At 42.8% G+C, this 26,650-nt stretch overlaps 1 protein-coding gene across 5 annotated transcripts in view; it reads right to left on the bottom strand.

The window, feature by feature from the left end:
* Window positions 1-26,650, bottom strand: part of CTPS1 (CTP synthase 1) — an 83,459-nt gene that overhangs the window by 15,224 nt on the left and 41,585 nt on the right. For all 5 annotated transcript variants that reach the window (XM_030217929.1, XM_030217928.1, XM_030217930.1 and 2 more), the window contains exons 9-12: window positions 23,796-23,928; window positions 19,966-20,054; window positions 13,088-13,182; window positions 4,829-4,891 (exon numbers count right to left, since the gene is read on the bottom strand). In XM_030217929.1, the coding sequence (XP_030073789.1) occupies window positions 4,829-4,891; window positions 13,088-13,182; window positions 19,966-20,054; window positions 23,796-23,928 (380 nt within the window). The remainder of the gene's footprint in view (window positions 1-4,828; window positions 4,892-13,087; window positions 13,183-19,965; window positions 20,055-23,795; window positions 23,929-26,650) is intronic.

Genomic DNA, 26,650 nt, shown 5'->3' with positions numbered 1-26,650 from the left:
GAGGTCCCCCAGAAAAAAAATATATACAAAAAAGCTTCTGCCAAAAGTGTACTGCACGAAGCATCCCAATGACAGAACTAAGGTTCTTGAGATAACTAGATGACACTTAAATAGCGCGATTGATGACCCTGAGATTCGCAATAGGATGAAGGAAAATTCCTTCTTGGGCATTAGAAAGTAAAATTGCATTCTGCAGAATAGAGCGAGGAAATGGCCGAAGGCCCAAGGTCACCAAGAAAAATATAAACTGGGATGTTTGCAGAGGAGACAAAAGACTGTGCGCCAACTTGACTAAACAAAGAGAAAATCAGAGATATCTGATGAGAGATCAAATGAGAGATCAAATGAGAGGCCTGGCTACAATCACCACCCAACCTAGAGACTGTAAGAAATGCAACACCCGGTGCGTGACCTGAGAACTCTGCTGATAAGACTTTCTCCAATTAGGCAGTCGTCTAGGTAAGAATGAAATGACCCTAAGAGCGCAATGAACATCCTCTTAGATCTATAAAAGAACGGAAGAGAGAGTACTGCTGAAAATGACCGGTTAATGCATAAGCAAAAAACTAGCCATTCTCTGGATCCTGAGGAGAAGAGGAAGGGTGACCAAGGACACCAGTTAAATAGGGCTACAAACTCCAACCCTATCTCTATGGCGTTCCATAGTTGGGTAAGTTCTGAATATAGAAAGTTCTGAATATAGGAGTCCACCAGCTATGGTAGTACGCTCCGGACAGAAAAAAATTGTCCCAGTATGAACGTCTGATTCACCGGCCTGTAATTTCTTGGATCTCCCTAATCCACATACCACTAATCCACGTACCACGGTCATGCGTCCTCCCTCACTGAGATGTAGATTGTAAGCCCCTTTGAGCAGGGAACATCCTTCTTTGTTAATTTGTACAGCGCTGCGTAACCCTAGTAGCGCTCTAGAAATGTTAAGTAGTAGTAGTAGTACCAGACTCACACCCAATAGATATGAATGTTGAGCTTGTTTCAGGTTAAAACACCGAACCTAGGCCCAGGGTCCCCGGTGTTCCTAGTGGTGAACAGCCATGGCAAATATTGTATGCGTTAGTTTGCAGAATTACTGCAAAGCCTTGCTTTTGGAGCAGAGATTTCTGTTCGATACTCTCGTGAGAGGTTTTTTTTTTTTTTTTTCTTTAATGCTGTTCTGGCTGTAGAAAGGTGGACATTTGAGCTTCCCCAGAATGGCAAAACTTATGTACCTATGCCCATTAGATATGAATGCTGGACTTGATGGACTTTAGGCCTTACCCAGCATAACCATACTTATGTACCTATGGTATAAATACACAGGAAGTGAGTGAATCCCCTTCCAATTGAAAGAACACTCTGGAGTGAAGGCGCATAGAATGAAAATGAAAAAGGACAAACTTGGAAATTACCTGTAACGAAAAAAGTGAAGTTGTGCCACAGCCACTTGGTGAAGGCAGTGCAGACAAGACTGTATCTGAATTCAAGAAAGCTTGATATAACGTCAGGTCTCTAAGGAAGAGGAAGAGATAGCAGATGGTATGTATAGGCATACTGGACCAAACCAGGATGTTTATAATCTGCCAATGCTGAACTGATAGAGTAGAGGCAAACACGAGTAGATGGTTTGAGGACCGTCCACTATCTTTAAATGAAATGATGACTTTATCCTCTAAGTGACCATATGTCCTGTAAAAACCAGAAGAAAGCTAAAATGAAATATGAGAGGCTTCAAGGCAGTTGGAAAAGAAGGGAAGACATGAATAAAGCATGCCTGCTAAGGCAGCTGAGTGACCGGGAGCTTGGTAGACAGGACTGTCCCTCAGAGAATATGAAAGAGCTGATATATCCCCATGGCATCTGAACAATATACTGTATGCCTCTAGAGAAGGCTTCTTAAAGTCGGAAAAAGAAAACACTGTATAACACTACAGCCATTGAGAGTGTCTGTTAAGTTCTTAAAACACTATATTACATCATAGGCATGGAGTAAAATGCTTGAAAGGAACTAAGATATTATGGTCAGAATTGCAAAGTACCAATCAATTGACTCTTAGACGATGTAGTCCTATTCACCAGGGAATGAGAAAGACAGAAATTTACTCTATGCCTATAGAAAAAGTTTCTAAAGTTCTTAAAACACTGTATAATACTACAGCTATTGAGAAAAATGCTTGAAATGAATTATGATATTATGATAAGATGTAGATTTTCCACCAGGCAATGAAAAATGACTGAGCACCAGAAAAAACTAGTGTTAACAGCCCCGTGATACATAGAAATTTAAAAGAAGAAAAGCTTGTTATATATTCATATATGAAAGGAGCCCCCTTTCAACCAAATATTGCCTGCTGATGTGAAGAGCATTTTAGAATACGCCGTTCAGCACATACAAAAGTGTACACATCTTGGAGCCGAACTGCTCTATGAACTGCAGCCTTACCTTCAGCAGAGAGATCCCCGACTGATAAGATGGAGGGAGAAACAAAATGGCCGCCGTTCGCTCCACTGGCCCCGTGGCGATCGTCGACAGCGCGCCCGACACCTCCGAACAAGCGGAGCCCAGTGGAACGGCGAAGAAACAACAGCCGGCGAAAAAGGCCCTGAAAAAACTGGAGGCAGCACCGGACCCGAAGAAACCTTGAAGGGAGAGCAAAATTTACACATTCCGGCTGCGTGAACTGCGCGACGCTGACCGACAGCAGCTGTTTGAACTTTTAAGCCATATCGGAAAAAACAGGTGGCCGCGCTTACGCGGTTCGCACCTTTCTTTTTTTTTTTTTTTTTCATTTGTTTAAACTGCCGCCACCAAAACGCAAGAAAATGGAGGAAATTAAATCTGACGAGAAAAATCGCTGTTTAAAGTCACAGATACTGAATTATTTTCTTCTGTTTTTTTTTTTTTTTTTATAACCCCTCAATCATAATAAAACACTGGAGCTGCCTGCTCGTTAGAAGTCTGGGGAAAGAAAGGCTGCTTCTTTGAATTTCCTTTTATTTGATTTAATTCTTTTAAAGCAGCTGCCTGTTAAAAGTGGCTGCCTCTCCCAAAGACGGTACACCTTTCCAGAGAAAGGGACGGCCCTTCCCTGCTAAGCCAGGGAGATGGGGAGGAAGGGGGGTGGACTCGAGACACCCGAGTTTAACACCCCCGAGGCTGTCAAAGAAAGAAGAGAAAGGAAACCCTGTCAAGCCTCTAAATAAGATTCCAGGCACAGAAGAATTATCACAAATATCTGTAATATCTAAAGAGAAAAGGAGAGAGACTAATGGGCTCACTTCCTACCTGCTGAGAGACTGAGAAAATACTGAGGCTAAGGTCACATGGCCAGGGCTCCTATTGGCTCTCTAGAGTCAGAGTTTTTTCTCAGTCTCCACCTGCTGGTAGGCGAGCACAACCCATCAGTCCAATCCTGGTCCGGTCCGGAGGGACGCTAAGGAATTAAGATTTACTGTAAATGAAAATACTCTATACTTTTATTCCATCTTCAGGCCATATAGGGAACCTCTGTGCTTAGCCCACACCTTGTTGAAGTCTGTCAGTTTTCAACCTCACCACTTCCTGTGGAAGAGCATTCTAGGCATCCACCACTCTGTCCATGAAAAAGTATTTCCTGATGTTGCTTTTAAGTTTCCCTTGCAACTTATTTTGTGTTCTCTAGTTCTTTTGCCTCTCCATTTTTGGAAAAGGTTATTTTCTTCCTTGCTATCTTTCAAGAATTTAAACGTCTGTATCATATCTCTCCTGTCCCTCCCCTCCTCCAGGGTATAGTCTTCAAGTCTCTTCTCATACATATCCTGGTTCAGGGCTCAGACCCCAGACCAGGTTGGTTGCTTTCCTCTGAATGGCTTTCAGGTTTTGGGTTGGGGTTTTTTTTTTTTTTACATCCTGGGCAAGATACAGCCTCCAAAACAGAACAAAGTCCCCCAAATGTGGTCTCGGCAATGACTTCTACAGGGGCAGTCTCATCTTTTTTTCTGCTGGTTATGCCCCTCTCTATGCAGCAAAGCATTCTTCTGGCCTTGGTCTTATTTGTCTTGAGCTCTTTGGATACAATCATCCTAAGGTCTCTTTCCTGGTCTGTGCATATCAGCCTCTTACCTCCTACTGCATAAGGCTCCTTTGGATTTCTGTACCCTAATCACCCTACATTTTTTCACATTAAAGCTTAACTGCCAAGCAGTTACCCAAGCTTCTAATTTTTGTAGATCACTTCTTATGCAGTCCACTCCCTCTGGGGTGTCCACTCTGGGGGGGGGGGGGGGGGGGGGGGGGGTAAAGTGATTTTACAGTTTTGGAACAGAAAGGAATCTCCGAGTTATCCGATATGGTTGAGTCACATGACAGTATTAGCCCATCTTGAACTCCGACTTTATAAAGGGACTAATAACTGTTAATCTTTCTCCGATATGCTGCCATGGATTCTGCAATGTGTGGATAAGGTGTATGGTGGTGGGGAGGGGGGGGGGGGGGGTCATATGAGTGGTGATATGGTGGTTAGGACTGCTGCTTTAAGTACAACAGATCTCACCTAAAAGAGGTAGGCTAACCCATATGTAACCATGCAACCCCTACTGTTAAAGACATAAGTTACTAATAACTGGGGTTAACAGTAAAATAAGTCATTCCATAAAAAAAGGGACCTGTGCTAAAGTTGCTACTATTTGGGTTTGGCCAGGTACTTGTGACCTGGATTGGTCACTGTTGGAAGCAGAATACTGGGCTAGATGGGCCATTGGTCTGACCCAGTATGGCTATTCTTATGTTAAACACTTCTTAATGGCAGCCCCTGTTGATAACTATGTCCCTAAATCTCCAGATTATTCTTACCTTGCCAGCCAAGAATATTGCGTGCAAATTCTACCACTGCAAGCTGCATTCCCAAACAAACTCCTGAATTACAAGAAAGCAAAAACTTAGTGAGGGACAGCCTATACAGTTCCAGCTTCCATTTTTAGTCTAATCTTTTTATTACAAGCTCTTAGCTACTCAAAATGTTACATTTCAAAAATCACACCTTTTGTTTTCCTTAAACAATGTTGAAAGGCAAGCTATGCTTTGGAATTTAATAGTCATACAGATGGTACAGCAGCAAAATCACAGATATATAGGTGAAGTTGCTGACAAGTCCTACTAAGATTTTCACTCTGCAAAGTTTTGGTAAGCCAGATCTGAGAGAAGTCACTTTTAAAACAGTAAGACACACTCACAGTAATTCCCACTAACTTATTACAAAGTACCTATGATGCACTGCAGACTCCACAGCAGGCAGATACACTCATGTGTGCCTGCTGCTACTAGATACACATGTAAGCAGCAGTTTTGTAAGGAAAAGCATACATGTGCTTTCTGTTTCTAAAGATGCTTTTAGTTACCCATATACTGGCCAGCATCCACTTATGTAGCCTCCAAGCCAATGCTGTGGTTATAATGCAATAAACTATACAAGGTAGTTAAATGCAGACAATCACAGCCTTATCTTTATATTTCAACAGTTTTTATTAATGGTTCAGCATGTTAAACATGAATGTACATTTCGATGTACAATTGTGTAAATAATATAACATACTTATATGGAACAATCATTGGTTTCTGTTATCTAGGTTTTTTCCTCCCCCCCCCCCCCCCTCCCTCCCTCCCACATTTCTCCCCCCCCAAACCTTTGTGCTTATAAACAGAATATTTATCTCTTTGTTTGTACATAACCATCCAAATAAAATATTAAATTCAACTAATAACTCTTGTTGTATGTTGCTGATTGGTTGCCTATCTTGATCCACCGAAATCGCAGATCACATACCTGGCCGTTTAATATTGCGGCAGTATCCTCTTGTAGACCAAGGTTAAAGATAATACAAAACAACCATCTATTTTGTGTTTTAGAAGCTTTTCTCCCCCCTATGCCCCCCATCCCTTCCCCCTCCTTCTCAGGTTGGTATACTTTATTAACTTTATTAGCTTCAAAATGACCTGAGCCTCAGTCATCTAAAACCTTCCCTGAACTGGGAAATAACCGTAATATATATTGACCTCGTTAAACAAATGTCAGGTATGGTCTTGAGATCAGGGCCTCATCCATCCTTTAACCTACCTAGCCAAGACTCTTTCCTTATTCCCCCAAAATCCCCCCCCTCCCCCCCTCCCTTCCCCTCCCTGCGCATTGCTTATAGTCCAATTCCCTTCACTGGTCCCAGGGAAGTCTATTCAAGATCTGACTTCTCGCCTTAGGTGATATGGTGTTTATATATGCCCCCCAGATTGCTAGAAACCTCCGCTGCCTTCCCGGCGACAGTCCCGCTCCTCTAGACTCCCATGTCAATAATTCCTGGAGTCTATTCCTCCAGTGCCAAAAGGAGGGTGGGCAATCCTCAGTCCAGTGGAGTAAGATGCATTTTTTCCCCAATATGCAGGCCTTGCTGAGAAACATTTTCTCTCCCCTCGTGGTTCCCATCCAGAGTCTGGGCATACTGAATATAGCTCTTTCAAATGTTATGCTGATTGTGCGCCCCAACACCCTTGTCAGGTATCTACCAATTGCCGCCCAGAATGATGATATTGACCTACACTGCCAAATCCCATGAAATAAGTTTGCCTCCAACCTGAGACACTTCCTACAGTTCTGTGTGGTCAAGACTCCTGCTCTAAAAGCTTGTCTCTGCGAGAAATAGGCCCGATGGATAGTGCGGAAGTGACACTCCTGTAATTCTGCATTGTGAACTATGGTTACCCCACTCTGAAGAGCTGACGATATTAACTGTGTAGAGATGTTTCTGCCTGACTCTATACTCCATCTATGTGCCACCTCTGTCAGGTCCCGTTCCCTTGCAAGCCTACCTAATTTATTGTAAAACCAGGACACTGAGATTTGTCCCGCTGCATCTCCTTCTAATAATTCTCTTAATTGTCTCCCAAATCGTGGGTGTAGACTATCTGGTGGGAGGGTATGCACATAGTGATATAACTGCCTGTACGCCAGCCAAGTGGCCGTTTTTTGCCCACACTTCTCCAAGAAGTCAGCGTACGAGAGCAAGGATCCATCTTCCCTTACCAGCTCGTCCAACGAATGGACTCCCCTACTCTCTAATAATCGGAAAATCCTATTTTCATCTCCGGGCCTGAATGAAACATTCCCCCTCAGAGGCAACCACACACTTCCTCTACTATCCTGCCCCCAATACATGAGCACCGTTTTCCACACATGTCTCATTGACTTTAATAGCACACTTCCTCTTACTTTTTCTGGTAAATCTCTCCTTGGAGAGTGTATCAAAGATACCAGGTGCCAAGGCCTAAAGAGGTCTCGCTCAAGCTCCACATGTGTATAAGTATCTGAGTCCATCAACCAATCTTTCAAATGTCTTAACAGACACGCCTGGTTATACTTGCGGATGTCTGGGAGTCCTAAGCCCCCCATCTTTTGTGCCCCTAATAGGTATTTCCATCTCACTTTAGGTTTTCTACCCCCCCAGCAGAATTTCATCACTAATTTCCTAAGGGTTTCTAAATCTTTTTTGAGTAGCCACAGAGGAAGGGTTTGTAGAAGATAGAGCCATCTAGGGAAGACCATCATTCTGAACAAATGCAATCGTCCCAATAAAGTCAATGGCAAATTTGCCCAGTGCATCAGTTGCTCCTTTGTCTCCCGAAGGAACCTTTGCACATTAATGTCATATAACCTCGTCGGGTCCATTGCCAGCTGGATTCCTAAATATTTAAATGATGCGTTTGCCCACTGCAATGGGAATCCCTCTCCCCACAACCTCCGCAAATCATCTGAACCAGCCAACGCTTCTGATTTTAAAAGATTTAATCGGAAACCAGAAAAGTCCCCATATTCCGCCAGACTCTCCATCAGGTAGGGGAGGGAATCTCTAGGTTCAGTTATCAATACCAATAGGTCATCTGCAAACGCAGCTGTTTTAAAAAGAAAGTCCCCTATATGTACCCCCTTTACATCGGGATTAAGCTGCAGTTCCCGCAGCAGTGGATCCAGAGTTAGAACAAATAGCAGAGGGGAGAGAGGGCATCCCTGTCTAGTTCCTCTTCTAATCTTAAATCTATCTGAAGTTATACCATTTGCGTATACACGGGCTTCGGGGTCTTTATACAATGTTTGCACAGCTTCATTAAACCAGCCTTCTATCCCGTAAGCCTTTAATATACCAAACATGAAGCCCCAGTCCACTCTGTCAAACGCTTTTTCAGCGTCAAAGCTGATGAGTAAAGCTGGGTGTCCTTCCCTTCCAATTGTCTCCAAAGCCGCCAGAATCCGTCTTATATTTTTGGCTATAACCCTTCCCCGAGTAAACCCCACTTGTGGCTCAGCTACTAATGATGGTAATACTCTTGCCAGTCTGTTTGCCAATATCTTGGCCAAAAGTTTGACCTCAGTGTTAAGTAGGGATATGGGACGGTAAGATTCTGGCTGATCTTCAGGTTTACCTGGTTTCCTTAAAACTATAATCTGTGCTGTGTTCAGATGTCTCGGGAGGGCTCGTTGCTGAATAGATTCCTGAAAGACCTCTGTCAGGACCGGACCAATATCGTCCTGTAATAATTTATAGAACTCATTGCGGAGCCCGTCAGGACCTGGCGCCTTTCCCAGAGCACTTTGCTTAATTACCCATGCCACTTCCTCTGTGTCTATTGGGGCACTCAGCTGTGATAATTCTTCACTCGTTACTCTAGGAAGCTCTATGCTATTCAGGTAAACGTCACTATCTACCAACTGAGATTGCTGTGACTCATACAGTTTAGCAAAGAATTCCCTAAACACTTTGTTGATTGCTTTATCATCATTCACCCGCTTCCCTTTTGAATCCACCAGAGTGGCTATCTTACTCCGACCCGTACTACCCTTTGCTAATCTAGCCAGGAGAGCGCTACCCTTATTCGCGAACTTATATAGTTGATATTTATAGTACGCCCATGATTTCTTGGCCTCTAGATGTATTAGCTCGTTTAATGTTTGTTGGGTTTCCAATAATTGCTTCTTTATTTGCAATGAGTGACTCACTCCATATTGCTGTCGTAGAACAGTCACTTGTTTTTCTAGGCGTAAAAGCTCTCGCCTCCTCACTCTCCTTTGGTGACTCACATATGAAATGATTTCTCCCCTGAGCACCACCTTTGCTGTCTCCCAGAACAGAGTTACATTTGATCTGTGCTGTTCATTATCTATTTTATATTGTTGCCACTTGGAGAGTAAGAATGGAGTGAAGTTTCTATCTCTATATAGATGCGATGGGAATCTCCAACCGCTCTCCATTTGCCCAGAACGCCCTCCCCGAAGGCCTAACTCCACCCAAGCATGATCGGATATCATTATGGGCCCTATTTTTGTGTTTTCGACCTGCGTGAAGAGTTCTCTTGATATTAGCAGATAATCTATTCTAGATAGTGTGGAGTGTGCCCTTGACATGTGTGTAAAGTCCTTCTCCAAAGGATTTAATGTTCGCCATCCATCCACCAGACCCAATGCTGACTCTAATAGGTTCACCCCTCTCACTATCCTTGTTAATTCTCTGTCAGTAGGGTTGGATCTATCCATTTGAGGATCTGCCACATCGTTAAGATCTGCTCCTAATATTATCGGTATATCCCCCATGTCCAATATCTGTCTAATCACCTTTGTATAAAATGTTCGATCAAAGATGTTTGGGGCATAAAGATTGCACAATAGCATAGGTTGGCGCTCCAGGATTACCGAGGCCAAAGCATATCTGCCCTCTGGGTCCACAATGACCTTCTTTATCTCTAAGTGCAGGCCCTTTTTGAATAGAATTACTACACCCCCCTTCCTTCCTTTTGCTGGAGCTTCTACAAGATTGCCCACCCACCATCTTTTAAGCTTAGCATGCTCCATCGCGGAAAGGTGCGTCTCCTGCAAGAAGGCAACGGAGGTCCCCCTATCTCTAAGTACTTTCAAGATTTTATGCCTCTTTATTGGGGAGTGAATCCCTCCAACATTCCAAGTAATAAATTTTAGGTTAGACATATTAACCTATCCCTAATCTCTCCCTTTGGGTAGTGTCCTCTAGTGTCTTTCTTCTCTTATTTGTGAGAGGGCGTCCCAGCCTCCGCCCCCCCTCCAGACTTGAATGTTCCAAATTCTTAGTTTTACCCCCATCCAATGTTTCTACAAATTGTGCGCAATGCCCTCCCCCCGAAAACCCCTCCCATCTCCCCAAACTCCCATCCCCCCCCTCCTTCCCTTTTTCCCCCAGTCCTCCCATTCGGTTCCCCGAATCCATTCCGTTCTGGACTTAGAGCTACCCACCCTTGCATGTACAGGTCATCCAATCCCTTTCCGCTAGTCGGATCCGTCCCCTCCCTCCATTCCTTCAAACATAGCATTGTCCCTCATAGATCATTTGAGCATGCCTCCTCTCAGCCACTCTTCAGACTTCTCTCTGCCACTTCCTAGTCTAGCATATAATCTCTTCAGTGGCATTCAGTCATTCATTCTATACCATATGTTATATACCTCTGTAGATACCCCACTGTGGTCCATCCCGGTCCATAGGGACTCTACCTGTATTAGAATTATGATCTTCATCTAAACTCTTTGTTATATAGACCACAGCAGGGTACAACCTTTTACATTTCAGATGGCCTTAAACCTATCACTTTACCCCCCTCGCTCCACTCATCATTCCAATCCTTCATTCATTCAAATGCTCCCTCAGCCATCCTGCCATTCATTATCTTGTCCAATGTGTTTATAATACTCATCAAATAGTTGTTCTACTGATCCCAGTAGTGATTATATGTTTTTCAGTATTGCAGCTTGTCGGCTATATTGTCCCGACCATGCAATGTTCACTCATTAGACTCCTTTCGGTGATTGATATCCTTCTTCATATTTGCTCTCTGCCTCAGCTGCAATCCATCCGCAGTGCACATAAGGTTCAGTTCCTCCATCCTATGTCCTGAAAAATTACTACTGCCAAACAGGTGCCAAACAGGTGGTTTTACATCCGCTTCAAAATCAAACCACCTCGATTTCCACAAAGTATATCTGTCTTTCTTTATGATATTGCTTATGTGGGTTGCTGTCTGTCGTCTTGCAACTTGTTCACATAGATTTTCGCTTCCTCCACGCGGTCAAAAAGGACCACTTTACCTCCATCTTGAATTCTCAGTCTTGCCGGGTAAAGGAGGCTAAAACGACAATTCATCTCAAACAGTTTTGAACAGAGTGGTACAAAAGCCTTTCTCGCGGTCGACACCTTAGCTGAGTAATCCTGAAAGCACAGGATTTTTTGGTTTTGAAATTGCAAATGTTTCCCGCCACGCAGCGCTTGTATTATTTTCATTTTATGGGCATAGTTGAGCGCTTTAAAGATTACTGTTCTGGGTCGATCTCCCCCTGCTTGCCGCTGTCCCAACCGATGCGCTCGCTCCACCTTGAAGTCGCCAGCCAGCTCTGGGAGCGCTGCTGCCTGCGGGATCCAAGTTTCTAGAAAGTTCTGCAGATCTTTGTCAGGCAAGGCCTCTGGGAGACCGACCAGGCGTAAGTTGTTCCGCCTCGATCGGTTCTCCAGATCGTCGATTTTTTCTTCTAAGTCCTGTACCCGTTTGGACAACTTTGGGTGTTCAGTAGTTATGCTCTTTAATTCATCCTCCACCGTCCCAAGCCGTTGCTGTGCCGCTTGTATGTCCGCCATCATGGACACGTGCCTCTCCTCCATGCTATCTAATTTATCAATGATTTTTTGCATTTTAGTGTCCATAGCATGCTCTACCGCCGCTTTTACTTCCGTGATTATTTCCGCGGTCCACAGTGAACTCGGTGTAGGGGACGGCGGCGAAATTTTCTCCGCCATTTTGGTGTCTACAGCCCGCCCTTTTTCGCGGCTTTCTTTTCGCGTCGATTTCGTTGCCATTCACTCTCTTTCCGTCTCCTCACCACCTTCTTCGTATACAGGGACGTTTTATATATATTCTTATACTCTTGGGTTAGGTTTAGATGCTGAATATTATGCCGATTTCTTGGGTGCTCCGGAGCAGCGATATTTCCCCTCTTCACTCCTCCATAGCCCAACCGGAAGTCCCCTAGATCACAGCCTTATCTTTAAGTGAGAGAGACATGGAGGAGGCTAAACCAGGTCTCATTTCATTTAAACAGATAGGAAGTAAAGAATTACTTATGCAGCAGTTATGAGAACAGTGAATATGGTTTGAAGACCCTATCAGATTAGTATAAACTACGATTGTTAGTGAGATTTAAAGCACAGAAGAATTTCAAGCCAGTTTCTACTACTACTAATCGTTTCTATAGCGCTACTAGATGTACACAGAGCAGTACACATTATATGCATGTACTTTCTCTGTCTCTAGAGGGCTCACAATTTAAGTTTTTGTACCTGGGGAAATGGAGGGTTAAGTGACTTGCCCAAGGTCACAAGGAACTGCAGTGGGAATCGAACCCAGATTGCCAGGATCAAAGCCCGCGGCACTAGCAATTAGGCTACTCCTCCACAGAAGTTTCTGTAGCCCAGAGCTGGAAAAACAAATTGGATACTACTGGTTTCCACTGTTTACATAATAGCTGCCTACCAGACAACAGTTTTGTCGTCACCAATTTTCAGTAATAGAGAGTCTTTATTTTTTTTCAACTATTATGTTACTGTGAGGACACCCTCCGCAAAAGCAGCTGTCACATGTATTTAGATGCCAGAAACAGGAACCTGTGCTATTCTAGCCCAATTCTTTAAAAAAAACAAAAAAAAAACAGCAAACAGCTTGAAGTTAAAACAAAAAAAAAAAAACTGTACTGTTTCTTGGAAGTTAATTCAATTAATGGTCAAATAAAGTTACTGAACAAATATTTATGTTCGATATATATCCAGCTTCCTTTAACAAAGTGGAATCTGAAGTACTGTTATTGAGCTGTAAGACTTGACTAAGCATGAAGAATGAACTCATTTGACTGTACGTTGGCCATCTTTGCCCCTTCCAAATGGAAGTAAAATTCAGACTGTGCCAGGTCTTAAAGAAATTCAGAATTTTGTATTTCCCTTGTGCCCTTAGGCTGCATCATTTTGAAATAAAGTCTCACATTCAAGAAATAATGTAGTCTCTTACCCAAGAAAGGCTTTTTTTGTTTTCGTGCCCAAGAAATAGCTTGAATCTTCCCTTCCGTACCTCGAACACCAAATCCTCCTGGGACCAGGATTCCACTAAAAAGGGACAGAAAATCCAACTCATCAAATGCATGACTAGGTCCAGTATGCGAGTATAATCTAACTTTCAGAAAGTCCCAGCAAGAATTATACCATCAATACAAAACCCACCTTTATTCTACTAACAATTAAAAAGCCAAAATATCTGCTGGGGGTTTCTGGAATGTTAGACAGGCGATTGGTGGGTAACTAAATGACATCTTACTATATATAAAAAAAGCTGCTGTGTTCTTAGGATTTATTGGAGTGCTTTATGTAAGTCACCATCTGTCAAATATAAAGGACAGAAGTATGAATGAATGGCATGGTAGGCAGGTTACCCAAGCCCCACCACCCAACAGGGGGCAAAACAGAGGAACCTGGGTGGGAAGCCCAGGCCCCACTATCCATATGAAAGACAACACAGCTGAGATCGAGTGGGGTGGCACAGATCGCACCACTAGCTGCTATGGCATCGAAGATGACATGAATTGAGGTTGAAGGGGGGCAGACTCAGGACTAATGTCAGGAAGTATTTTTTCACGGAGAGGGTGGTGGATATGTGGAATGCCCTCCCACAGGAGGTGGTGGAGATGAAAACGGTAATGGAATTCAAACTTGCGTGGGATAAACACAAAGGAATCCTGTTTAGAAGGAATGGATCTATGGAATCTTAGCAGACGTTGGGTGGCGACGTCGGTATTTGGAGAATAAAACCGGTGCAGGGCGCACTTCTACGGTCTGTGCCCTGAGAAAGGCAGGGACAAATCAAACTCAGATATACATACAAAGTATTACATACCATGTAAAATGAGTTCATCTTGTTGGGCAGACTAGATGGACCGTTCAGGTCTTTATCTGTCGTCATTTACTATGTTACTATGATGTTGCCAAAAATGGACAAGATGGCAAGAAAAGCACGCAAGGCTGGGGGAATGGGGTAGAGGGATGAGAGAGTAAAACAGTGGCCCAACCCTCTCCCCCCCCACCCAAGCAGCTATTTCATCCGTTATTTTTGATGAGATTCTTATAAGTCTGTACCAAGTCAGGAGAAGCACAAACGGATCTATGACCAAGGAATGTGTTGCAGCAATACCAGGTATCCATTTGCAGGTAAACTACTGAGTTTGGAAGCACACATTTAAAAAAAAAAAAACGCTGGATATTCATTGAGCTCAGTTAAACAAATGTTTTTGGGTTTATGCTATTTGCATACATAGCAAACATCGACCCCTGTAATTTTTCTTTAAAATAAGCAATACTTAACTAGTGACAAAGGCAGCCAACACTTATGTTTCAAATTTAAAAAATTAATACATAAACACATTTGTATGTGGATGATTTCTATACACTGGATTGCAGAAAAGACGTCACCTACCTGAAGAATAGCTTACAATTGTATCTTCACTTGAAAACTTGGCTATTGGTTAATGGTTTAAATATAAATTTCAGTAAGTCCCAATTTTGGAACTTTACCAGGTAAACTTGGAATTCATTGCTAGAGAATGTGGTAAAAACAGTTAGCTTAGCAGGGTTTTAAAAAGGTTTGGATAGCTTCCTAAAAGAAAAGTCCATAAGCCATTATTAAGATGAATTTGGGAAAATCCACTGCTTATTTCTAGGATAAGCAGCATAAACTCTTTTTTTTTTTTTTCCTACTGTGTTGGGATCTTGCCAGGTACTAAACAGGATACTGGGCTTGATGGACCTTCAATCTGTCCCATTATGGCAACGCTTATGTTCTTATCCCATACCAGAAACACCACACCCCACCCTCCCCTCCTCTATTCCCACCAGCCCCACCCCCTTCCCTTCACACCCTACCCGCCCACCAACCCTGTCTTCCCCTCCCTCCTATGTGGGACAAAAAACAAAAAATTTCACACTTATCAAAAAAGGGATGTACTCTCCACAAGTAGCCATATACACCCCCAACTTTCCCACCATCCAGCCCCCAACACCTATCTCCTGTAAAAAAAAAACCAAGTTCTGCACCCTACCCATACCAATCAAACTGCTCCACACACAGCCCTCTGCAAATAACCAGAGCTGACCCCCACCATACCTCACACATCCCAAATAATCTCAATAAGCAGACAGGTAAAACTCCCACAGTTAAAATTAACAGTCTCAATCGGGCCCCAAAGGCACCCTCTGGCCGGGCTGGCACACAAGTTACTTGCTCCATCAAGTCACCTTCTACCAGCAAAATTCCTCCAGCCTGATGCACATCCATTCGGGCGCAACCAGCTTGAACCAGTTACAGCACAAGAGCCCCTTCTTTCCTCAGCAAGAAATGTGCCTCCTCCAACGTTGTCATTTTTTTTAATGCATACCATTAATAGTCAACAAGAGGACAAATTGAAAACTTCACCAGTAGCGCGTACTCCGCTGTGCTATCACTCTGGTAAAGTCCTTAAAGGCTCTGGGCTTCTGGAGCGTAGTACAAGCAAGAGCTTAATACAACAAAATCTGCAGGCCATTCCACTGTACCTGTCCCATCTCCTGGGCTTTGTGAAGCAGTATCTCTTTATCAACAAACCTTTGAAAACAGACTATAATATTTCTAGATATGTCCGTCAACCAGGGACCCAACTGTCATGAAATGCTTAGCCACCCACCTGGGGTTACCCCGTGGCCACTTAGAGGGTCTATCCGCATCATAGCTCATGGCCGCCTGCACCTGCCATGTGCTCTACACCAGCACCCTCCTCTCACCGACTGGGTCACAACCGCCTCTAGGCGAGTCTCCTGCTCCCAAATTATCCCCAGTGATTTCTAGATTACTGGAGGCCACACTCCCAGTGGCCCCTCAGTTCCCAGAAAGAACTCACAGACCCAACACACAAACAACCAAGATTCTTTACTAGTCTAACTTAAAAACTGACCAATGAACAAAAAATGTGCAATCAGCAAACAGCAGGTAACAGAAATATGGATCAATTATAACACTAACTAAACATTTGTATACTGTCTAAACAGTACCTGGGAAGATCAGGATATATAATTGTTCACAAAACCTCAGCTCTCAGCAAAGAGATCTGTCTCCCTGGCTAAGACTGGAGGCAAAACCAGTACACTCTAAAGGAAATAAGCTCCTGGGCCAATCAGAGCCCAGCCAACAAGATTTAAAAGTATACTGCTGCTTGCTCCCTATTTGTGTTAAAGAAAAAGAACTCTCAGTTCCCTGTAACATCTTTACAGCAAAGAAACACCACCTGCTGGCCAATAGAAGAAATACACTTCAGGACATAATTAAGGCAGGAAAATATCCAATACATTTTACAGGCTTAACACACACTGTTTCTTCACACCAACAATCTGTGCACTCGCTCTATCGGTGGATCAAATGTGTAGTCCTGCAGAGGCCATGATGCAGGTCGCTTAATCATTTCTGCCAACTCAGGAACTTCGTGTACACAATTTTCCATGTCCTCTACTTTGGTGGTCAATTCCAAATACTCTGATCTCAGCTCCTCTATACTCGAATGTGCATGTGATGCCCTCTCTTCAAAAGTATTTATGCAACTTTCCACACTGAGTTGGGCGCCCATGTCAGCCAAGTCAGATTTAAGCTCCTGGACCACATCTCGAACATGCATCTTCTCGGAGATCTCCACTTTCATCTCCTGTAACAACACACGCAGGTCCACCTCACTAACTTCCATCGACATTCCCAGTGATGGTGAGTCTTCTTCGATCAGTCCGGCAATGCTAACACCATGCGCCTCACCCTTACCACCGCAGTCCTGCATGCCACTACCATGTAGCTCTCTCAGTACCCAATCTCCAGTCCACGGCAGAACCTTCCCATCTTCAAGCTGCTTTTTAAATGCCATGTATGCTCCCCAGGACTTCACCAACGCAAACTCAGTCCAATTACCTCATGTCACACCTCTAGCAAAATCAACATGTCTGACTTTTGGCAACTTTTTGGAGATCCGAATTTTGAGAAAAGTTAACACATAATATGAATGCTGTTACTTTTACCTGAATCTAAAATGAACAGCAGTCAGGTCCATTTGTAAAGACAATCTTAAGAGTCAACTTTATACGCAATTATGTTCTTACAGGACCCAAGAGTAGTTGTCATTACCCAGTTCTCTGCTATTTTAGCAAATATTTTAAAATCTTGTTTGGAAGAGAACTTGGTCTGCTGGAATTTGATAATTCTAGAATATTTACCTTTTCAAGAAAAAAAAAAAGCTACCGTATGTGTGTCTGTACAACACTTTGTATGCTTTACAGTGCTTTAGAAATAAGTACTAATAGAAGTAGGTAGCATGGAGGGTCTGACTGCAGTTGAAGCATAACACAAAGTTGCTAATCTACCATACTAGAAAACAACTGTCATTAAATAACACAAAATGGCTAACAAACCAAAGATAGTTGAGAGAAAAAAAAAGTGGGCACAGATACAGGGCCTGAGGGAAGCAATAAAAATATACACACCACCAAAACTGCAAAAATAAAATTTAGCTTAACGGCCTAATTAGATACAAAGAAATAAAAATTTACTAAGGCACTCCTGAAAAGTAAAAAAAAAAAAAAAAGAGCAACCCACCAAAATTAAGCAGGCTGATCTGAAGCAAAAGAAAAACAGTCATCCAGCAGTAGCTGTGGAGAGAGACCGAGGGATGCTGTGAATACGGAAACTACTGCACATGCTCGAAGATCTGAAGTAGTTCCTGGAAAGCTCTGGTTTGGGATCAATATAGTGACATCGCCAAATCATGCTTTGCCTTGAAGAAATTATTATGGCTATGTTAGGTAATAAAAGACAAGTGTACTTTGGACTAAACTGCCTCAAAACACTGCTTTCAGAGTAGTATGGAAAAGTAATTTATTAAGGTTATTTTTTTCTTTTTAATTCAGCCTGTACTCATCAAGCTCAGATACTTTACAATTAATTCTCTTGCTTTCTTTGGCTGTCAGTCAAAATGCAGGTAATCTAGTTTTCTGGGCTAAATGAAATAAGGTAGGGGGATTTGCCTGGTTTGCAGATAAAGATTTTGGTAAATATACAAGAACGTAAGACCTTTGAAGTCAGAATGATTGAATATTTTAACACCCAACAGAAAGGACTTAACAAGGATCTGGGGTTCCTAGCCCATTATAAACCATAAAGCTGTATGTCTCTGTTGATCACCCTCCCCTCACCTATCCACACCCACCCTGTTAGAATATCAATGATATGCTTTGATGTCCCCATGCATACTTCCTACCCACCCCCCTCCTCCCACCCTGTCAGACTATCATAGTAATGCTTGAATGTTTTCACTTATATACACTGTCAGCTAGCACATTTGCTTATTTCCGATCTGAGGAAGAAGGGCAACCTTCGAAAGCTAATCAAGAAATATATTAAGTTATGTCCAATAAAAAAGGTATCATCTTATTTTCTTTTCCATGTTTTATTTTGTTTGATTTCTATAGATTCTACATGGAATGTTGCTATTCCACTAGCAACATTCCATGTAGAAGGCTGCGCAGGCTTCTGCTTCTGTGAGTCTGACGTCCTGCTCACAGAAACAGAAGCCTGCGCAGCCTTCTACATGGAATGTTGCTAGTGGAATAGCAACATTCCATGTAGAATCTCCAATAGTAGCAACATTCCATGTAGAATCTCCAATGGTATCTATTTTACTGTCATAGTAATGCTTGAATGTTTTCACTTATATACACTGTCAGCTAGCACATTTGCTTATTTCCGATCTGACGAAGAAGGGCAACCTTCGAAAGCTAATCAAGAAATGTATTAAGTTATGTCCAATAAAAAGGTATCATCTTATTTTCTTTTCCATGTTTTATTTTGTTTGATTTCTATTGATAACCTTAAGAGTGGACTAACACGGCTACCACACTCCTCTACTTAGGTAAATATAGCTAAACTACAATTTGTTTGCAGCATATAGTGCTTTACTTCTCTGTGATGTCATCAATCTCAAATTCTCACCAGCCCATTAGTAAAAAGACAACACCTATACTTGAATGCATTATTCCACCAGCAGTGAATCTCTTCCTTTCTAAGTTACAGTATCATACCTTATCATCCTTATTTGTGCATGTATCAAACATTATCATTTTATTAAATACATTGCAACTCAATACTTATTTAAATGTTAGTTCAATTATTTGTTATAGGCAAAGGCTTCTGATTTTAGATTTTAGCTGAGAAACACTGATCAAACACACTCAGGTTTACTAAATAAACAATGGAAAAATATCACTTCCCTTAGGCTAGGGATGCCTGGACCCACCACCCAGTTTTTGCACCTTTTCATATTAAAAACTCCACAGGTACACAAATGTGCGTATTTGATTCAACAATAAAAGCTGTCCAGCAATATCATCTGTGGCACAAAAGCAATTTTTTGTACCCTTACAGAACCCATAACTAGCTAGAAACCAAATACTTTAATTTACAATCTATAAACAGCTAAAAATAAAAGCCCTAGTTATAACTTTGTTAATGATTGCTGTGCTTTTAACCAAAATATAATACAGCTTTACTATTTCCTAGTATGATATAGGGAGCTTAACCGAGTCTAATTTGAAATGTTCTATTCTGAAGCAACATCATAAAATAAAGCCCCAGATACCTGATTTTAAATTAATAGAATGAAAGTGGCTGTACAGAGGCAAAGCAGGGCTTAAGAGCATCTCTAGCAGTGACTGGGCTCTGCTTCTAATCTATATTTCTTTAGTGGGTTAGAAGATACTGAGGGTTCCAGTCTTTAAGTAACCGTGGTACTCAAAACCTTCTTACCATGAAATAATTCTTAATCACGAGTCACTTACTCTGCACTACAGAGCTTCTGCCAAGCTTCATGGTACTTGACAGGTTCATCTTGTAAAGTTGCTGATTCTAAGTCAGCAGAATCAATATACTGGAGAGAGAAAGAAAAAAATCACACAATTATTAAAACTATAGATATAGATGAAATATATAAATGTTCAGACATCCAAAACTGTTCTAAATAAAGAATTATTATAAAAGGAAACACTGCTGTCAAATGAGAGTCTTTGCCAGCCCAAGTTACAACCAGCTCTAACCATATACCTCTAAGACCAGCCCTGTTTTTTTACCACAATCATTAGCAAGACTAGCAACACATGCACATGAGACTGGAGATAAATAAGCAACTATACCCCAAAGCAAAATAAACTGAAATTCATTATGGAGGCAGTTTTCAAAAGTTTGAATGGAGGAAAACATTGATACCACCCCCCACCCTTCTCCTGTTGCTCTAATAGGTGTTTTTTTACTCTCACACATATCAACATAGAAGATTGGAATTCAGCTGTAATTTTGTTCTTGCTTAAGTCAAAGAATATACACGGCAATTTTGAATGCAAGATGATTTTCAATGGGTTTCCCTTTAAAAAAAATCAAGTGGAGAGGTGTACCTGAATGTAAATCGCCTTGAGCTCAGATTTAGAAAAGGTGAATAATAAATCTAAAATCCATATCCACAACAGATACCTAGCACCCATGTACACTTGCACCTGATGGACTGGGACTGAAAATCGTGCCTGGTATTTGCAAACATAGGCCCAAATTCCAAATATGAGCTCTTTCCAGGCTTCTGTGACTGCTTTGAACTGGAAGCAAACATACACGGAGAAAGAATGCATGCAGATTTCCAAGTGAAAGCCAGGCATGTATTGTCCAGCTTCTGACCCAACACCACCTTTGTTCACAGGAGGTATAATATAGTAACACTAGCCATTAAGCCCATTAAAACGGGCGAGATTTCCAGCTACCCTCCTCGCCGCCGCTCCTGCCCTCCTCCGTATCAGGCCCCCTGTACTGACCTGACAGCACTTTCACACAGAGGTGAGAGGCACTGTCAGGTCAGTGCAGGGGGCCCGATACGGAGGAGGGCGGGAGCAGCGGGGATGGGGGGGGGGGGGGGGGGGGAGGAGGGAGGTTGGTGCGCACGATGTTCGTTTCCAGGCGGCAGCGTCCGACAGTGACTCTGACTCCGTTTCCCTCTCTGTTCCGCCCTCTGATGTCATCACGTCTTGACGCGAGGGCGGGACAGAGAGGGAAGTCTCTACTGCGCATTTGCAGGTGAGTCGGTCACTTGCCGTTTATATGTTTGATAGTAAATGTTGAAGCCCACTCCAGCTTTGATCCTGATCTGTTTTGCCACTTATGGGACCCAGACCGTAGAAGTCTGTCCAGCATTGGTCTTACTTCCCAACCTCTGAAGCTGCTTCAAAACTCACTCCAGATATGAGATCATTTAAGTTTTGCTTTAATTGATTCTACCCTCTCTCTATGTAGTTTTCTAGAGGCCCACCAAATTTAAGTTTTAGCATCAAAACCGACCCGAAATCTGGTAACAGTTGAAACTAAGTCACAGATTTCAGCCTCAGATTCGTTTTCAGTCGGACCTAAAACCGCAAGTTTTGGTCAGTGTCTATAGTGTTCCTCTGTGTTCATCCCAAGTATTCCTGAATTCCGTCATTGTTTTTTGTCTTCACAACCTCCCGCGGAAGGGCATTCCAAGCACCCACCACCTTTTCTATGAAAAAGTATTTTCTGACATTGTTCCTATGTCTCCCACCCTGCAACCTCAACTCATGACCTCTAGTTCTACCACCTCCCCATCTCTGAAAAAGATTAGTTTGCATATTAAATACTTTTTAAGTATTTAAACATCTGTATCATATCCTCCTATCCTTCCTTTCCTCTCGGGTATACATATTGAGGTCTTCAAATCTCTTCTCATACATCTTTTGGCACAATCCCCAAATCATTTAATAATAATGATAGAGGACACACAGTGGGAGCCGATTCTATAACGGCATCTGGGCTCCCAAATTCCATTATAGAACAAAAGTGTAACCCATGCCTAACATTTCCATACTAGCAGTTATACCAGCCATAGTCTTGGGGTAACTGCAGTCACATAAATACAGCAGGGACACACAAGCCCTACAGTATATTCTGTAAGTTATTACTACTACTACTACTACTATTTAGCATTTCTATAGCGCTACAAGGCATACGCAGCGCTGCACAAACATAGAAGAAAGACAGTCCCTGCTCAAAGAGCTTACAATCTAATAGACAAAAAATAAATAAAGTAAGCAAATCAAATCAATTAATGTGAACGGGAAGGAAGAGAGGAGGGTAGGTGGAGGCGAGTGGTTACAAGTGGTTACGAGTCAAAAGCAATGTTAAAGAGGTGGGCTTTCAGTCTAGATTTAAAGGTGGCCAAGGATGGGGCAAGACGTAGGGGCTCAGGAAGTTTATTCCAGGCGAAGGGTGCAGCGAGACAGAAGGCACGAAGTCTGGAGTTGGCAGTAGTGGAGAAGGGAACAGATAAGAAGGATTTAACCATGGAGCGGAGTGCACGGGAAGGGGTGTAGGGAAGGACGAGTGTGGAGAGATACTGGGGAGCAGCAGAGTGAATACATTTATAGGTTAGTAGAAGAAGTTTGAACAGGATGCGAAAACGGATAGGGAGCCAGTGAAGGGTCTTGAGGAGAGGGGTAGTATGAGTAAAGCGACCCTGGCGGAAGATGAGACGGGCAGCAGAGTTTTGAACCGACTGGAGAGGGGAGAGGTGACTAAGTGGGAGGCCAGCAAGAAGCAGATTGCAGTAGTCTAAACGAGAGGTGACAAGGGTGTGGATGAGGGTTTTGGTAGAGTGCTCGGAAAGAAAGGGGCGGATTTTACGGATGTTGTAAAGAAAGAAACGACAGGTCTTGGCGGTCTGCTGGATATGAGCAGAGAAGGAGAGAGAAGAGTCAAAGATGACCCCAAGGTTTCGAGCTGAGGAGACAGGGAGAATGAGAGAGCCATCAACAGAAATAGAAAACGGGGGGAGCAGGGAGGTGGGTTTGGGGGGGAAATTAGAAGCTCGGTTATGCGTGTAAATGGGAGCCCCACCCATATCCAAGCTCCCAACCCCTTGTATTTATGCCCTTACAGAAGGGCTGTTAGATGCCTTGCTGGCACTTTCACAGGTTAAGCACACAAGTGCTAGTATTCTGTGCATTTTACATATATAAATGCAGGCACCTACCTACCGCCCCCCCCCCCCCCCCCCCCCCCCGATATTCAGTGCTATTTAACCGGCCAGGAACTCATGGTTTGGCAGTCAAATTGGGCCACCAAAATAGCAGGCCTACCTTTGGCTAGTTTAAACTTAACCGGCCAGCGCTGAATATTGGCTTGGCCAGTTAAGTTTAAACCGGCCCGACAATGAATATCTGGTCTCATTGCTGACCACGGGAGTTAGCCAGGCTGCCTCCTGAGGTCTGAATATCAACTCCTTTTATGGAATTGCCGTTCATACGCACAGCTTGAAAGAAATCAGTACAGTGTACATTGATTAGAAGATCTAAAAATTTGATGCGAGGCTTGTAACTCTCTCAGGTTTTTTTTTCAAATGCTTGACCACGAACCTGAAAAGGAATCGTATAATTCAACAAAAAAATGTTTGTTAAAAGTCTTCTAAAAACAGAGTCTAGCTGATATACAATTCAGAATTCCCTGAAACTGTATGAATCACATATAGATTGAATGATGTTCAAACTAAACCAGCTTCTAGGTTCCACAAATGACATCAAAACACATTATTGTTCCATCCTAGTGCACTGCCAGACAGTACCTTAATGTCAAGTTTATGATTTATGGCCAGCGCAGAGTGTTCCAAAGCCTTGATTACAGACGCATACGAGTCTGAGAATTTTGTGTACTTCCCCACAAGGGCTATGGAGCAGGTTTCCAGCAAGCGGTCATACCTATGTATAATATGAAAAGACCTTTCTGTTAATCACTTACACGCTAAGACGTAGTCACACCTCTGTGATCACAACTCCACATAAAAACAAGTTTAAAACATGTCAACCTCATTGTATTCTAATGCTGATTCATCATTCTGTTGCTTGTTTTTTTTTTTTTTTTTTTGTTACATTTGTACCCAGTGCTTTCCCACTCATGGCAGGCTCAATGCGGCTTACATATACAGATACTTATTTGTACCTGGGGCAATGGAAGGTTAAGTGACTTGCCCAGAGTCACAAAGAGCTGCCTGTGCCTGAAGTGGGAATCGAACTCAGTTCCCCAGGACCAGAGTCCTCCACCCTAACCACTAGGCCACTCCTCCACTCTTCTTTTTTAACAGCAACCAAAATGATTAAGAGGATGGAGCTCCTCTCGTATGAGGAAAGGCTAAAGAGATTAGAGCTCTTCAGTTTGGAAAAAAGACGGATGAGGGGAGATATGATTGAGGTCTACAAAACCCTGAGTGGCGTAGAATGAGAAGTAAATTGATTTTTCACTCGTTCCAAAAGTACAAAGACTAGGGGACACTCGAAGTTACATGGACAAACGTTTAAAACAAATAGAAGGACATATTCTTTCACTCAACGAATAGTTAAGCTCTTGAATTTATTGCTGGAGGATGTGGAACAACAGTTAGGGTATCTGGGTTTAAAAAAAGATTTGGACAAATTCCTGGAGGAAAAGTCCATAGTCTGCTATTGAGATAGACATGGGAAGCAACTGCTTGTCCTGGGATTTGTAGTATGGAATGTTGCTACTCTTTGAGATTCTGCATAGAATCTTGTCACTCTTTAGGATTCCAGAATCTTGCTGTTCTTTGGGGTTCTACATGGAATGTTGCCACAATTTGGGCTTCTGCCAGGTACTTGTGACCTGGCTTGGCCACTGTTTGTAAAACAGGATACTGGGATAGATGGAAAATTGGTCTGTCCCGGTATGGCTACTCTTATGTTCTCTTCTTTATTCTCTCCCCACCTTAACCTTTCTGGTTCCTTTGCTCTCTCCTGTTCTGTCCCCATTCCTCTATTGCTGTATCACTTATCGCAGTATCCTACAAGTGTCGGCATGCATGCATGCAAGCTACAGGAACTTAGAAAGCATAACTACTCTTGCTACTTTGCATGGAACCTGTTATCAGGAGAGCAGAAACAGCTTAATTTGAGCTACGTCTAGCCCCGTGGTCTGCCTCAGCTGCCAGCTCACTACTAGTAACTGGGAATTTCACACTCTGCCTTCAATCAACTTCTACTAATTTTGTGATCAACCTACCGTCTACTCCTCCTCTCTCTGTGCTTACTCCTCAGGCTGGTGTGGTAGCTCAGTTTTCCAAACCCTAGACTGGCAGGGGCTGCTAAGAAGGTCATCACCAAGGCTGACCCATGATGGCTGGGTTTAAATACCCCAGTACAAGGATCCAGAAAAAGGTCTAGTACATGGCCCTTATTTTAAAAGCATTTGCACGTGCAAACACTGTAGCGGCATTTGCGCGTACAAACACTTTCAGAAAGTCATTAGGTTCATTAGTTGCATGTGGAGAACTACACCATATCTAAATTGTGAAAGGGCTTGCTTTGGATAGGTCTAAAATAAGTGCGTATTCCCCACTGTAGAGGCCAAATGTCAGATACTGGCATTTATACCTGCTCTGAGACATGTACACATGCAAGCCTGAAGGGACAGGTGGAAAGGCCAACATCCATACCCTTTCAACAACAGCAGCAACCCTCTCATCCCCTCCCAAACCACCCCGATATATAAATCTAAATACCACAAAATGGGTCCCTCCCCCCAACCCCCACGATATCAAAACCTGCCCCCCCCCCCCCCCCCCCCGCTCTTACTGTGGGTTCCTGCTGGTGTAGTGGGAGCAAAATCAATCTCCAGTTACTCATGCAGTTCTGGGTTCAAAATGGAACCCATGACCCCTAGTGATACTCTCATAGCACTTCCACGAAAGGGTTCCCTCATTTGGCCACTTGATCCCAGAGGAGGAACTGCTGGGTGATTCTGATGTTGGGGTTGTATAGGGGGATTGGTGGAGGGGAGATGGTTGCTGCTTTTATGAGGGGAGGTATCGGTGGGGGCAAGCGGGACAGATGCTTTTGGGAGCAGTGATTTTTCAAAGCTGCTCCAACATCTATCTGGGGAAAAGATGCTCTTTGCCACCATTTCAACAACACAACTTTCGAAATGGCCAGTCTCCTGACACAGCCTATTAGGAGAAAAAGAGCACCCTGTAGAGAATATTAAATGAGTGTTGCTAAGATGATTGTGGACATATTTAAAGCGAACTTTCGAATGGCCGTGTGACGATTCAGCTAAGTGCATTACAGTATATTTGTTCTCAGCTATATATGTTTTATACTGTGGAATTGTTTCCCTTTTTCATAAGTCTTCAGCTATGCCAATGGAAGACTTACTGTATATTAAATTTTGTAAAAAGAGGGTTTTTTTTGAGACCCATGATGGTTAGCTGTCAACCCTGTCAAAAAGGACTGGTGTTCACATATTTAGAGGGGGGGGGGGGGTTTCTCCACTTAACTTTCGTTCAGTTTGTTGGCATCTTCCTTGACTGGCCAACCTATGTAAAGTGACAAAATATGAACATTCCCATATGCTGAACATACTTTACATAAACCCTCTTAAATAATGAATGCAACAATGCTTTTATCAAACTGG

Source organism: Microcaecilia unicolor, chromosome 11 (genome assembly GCF_901765095.1).
Source record: "Microcaecilia unicolor chromosome 11, aMicUni1.1, whole genome shotgun sequence".
Lineage (NCBI taxonomy): Eukaryota > Metazoa > Chordata > Amphibia > Gymnophiona > Siphonopidae > Microcaecilia > Microcaecilia unicolor.
This window is presented reverse-complemented; position numbering and strand designations above follow the sequence as displayed.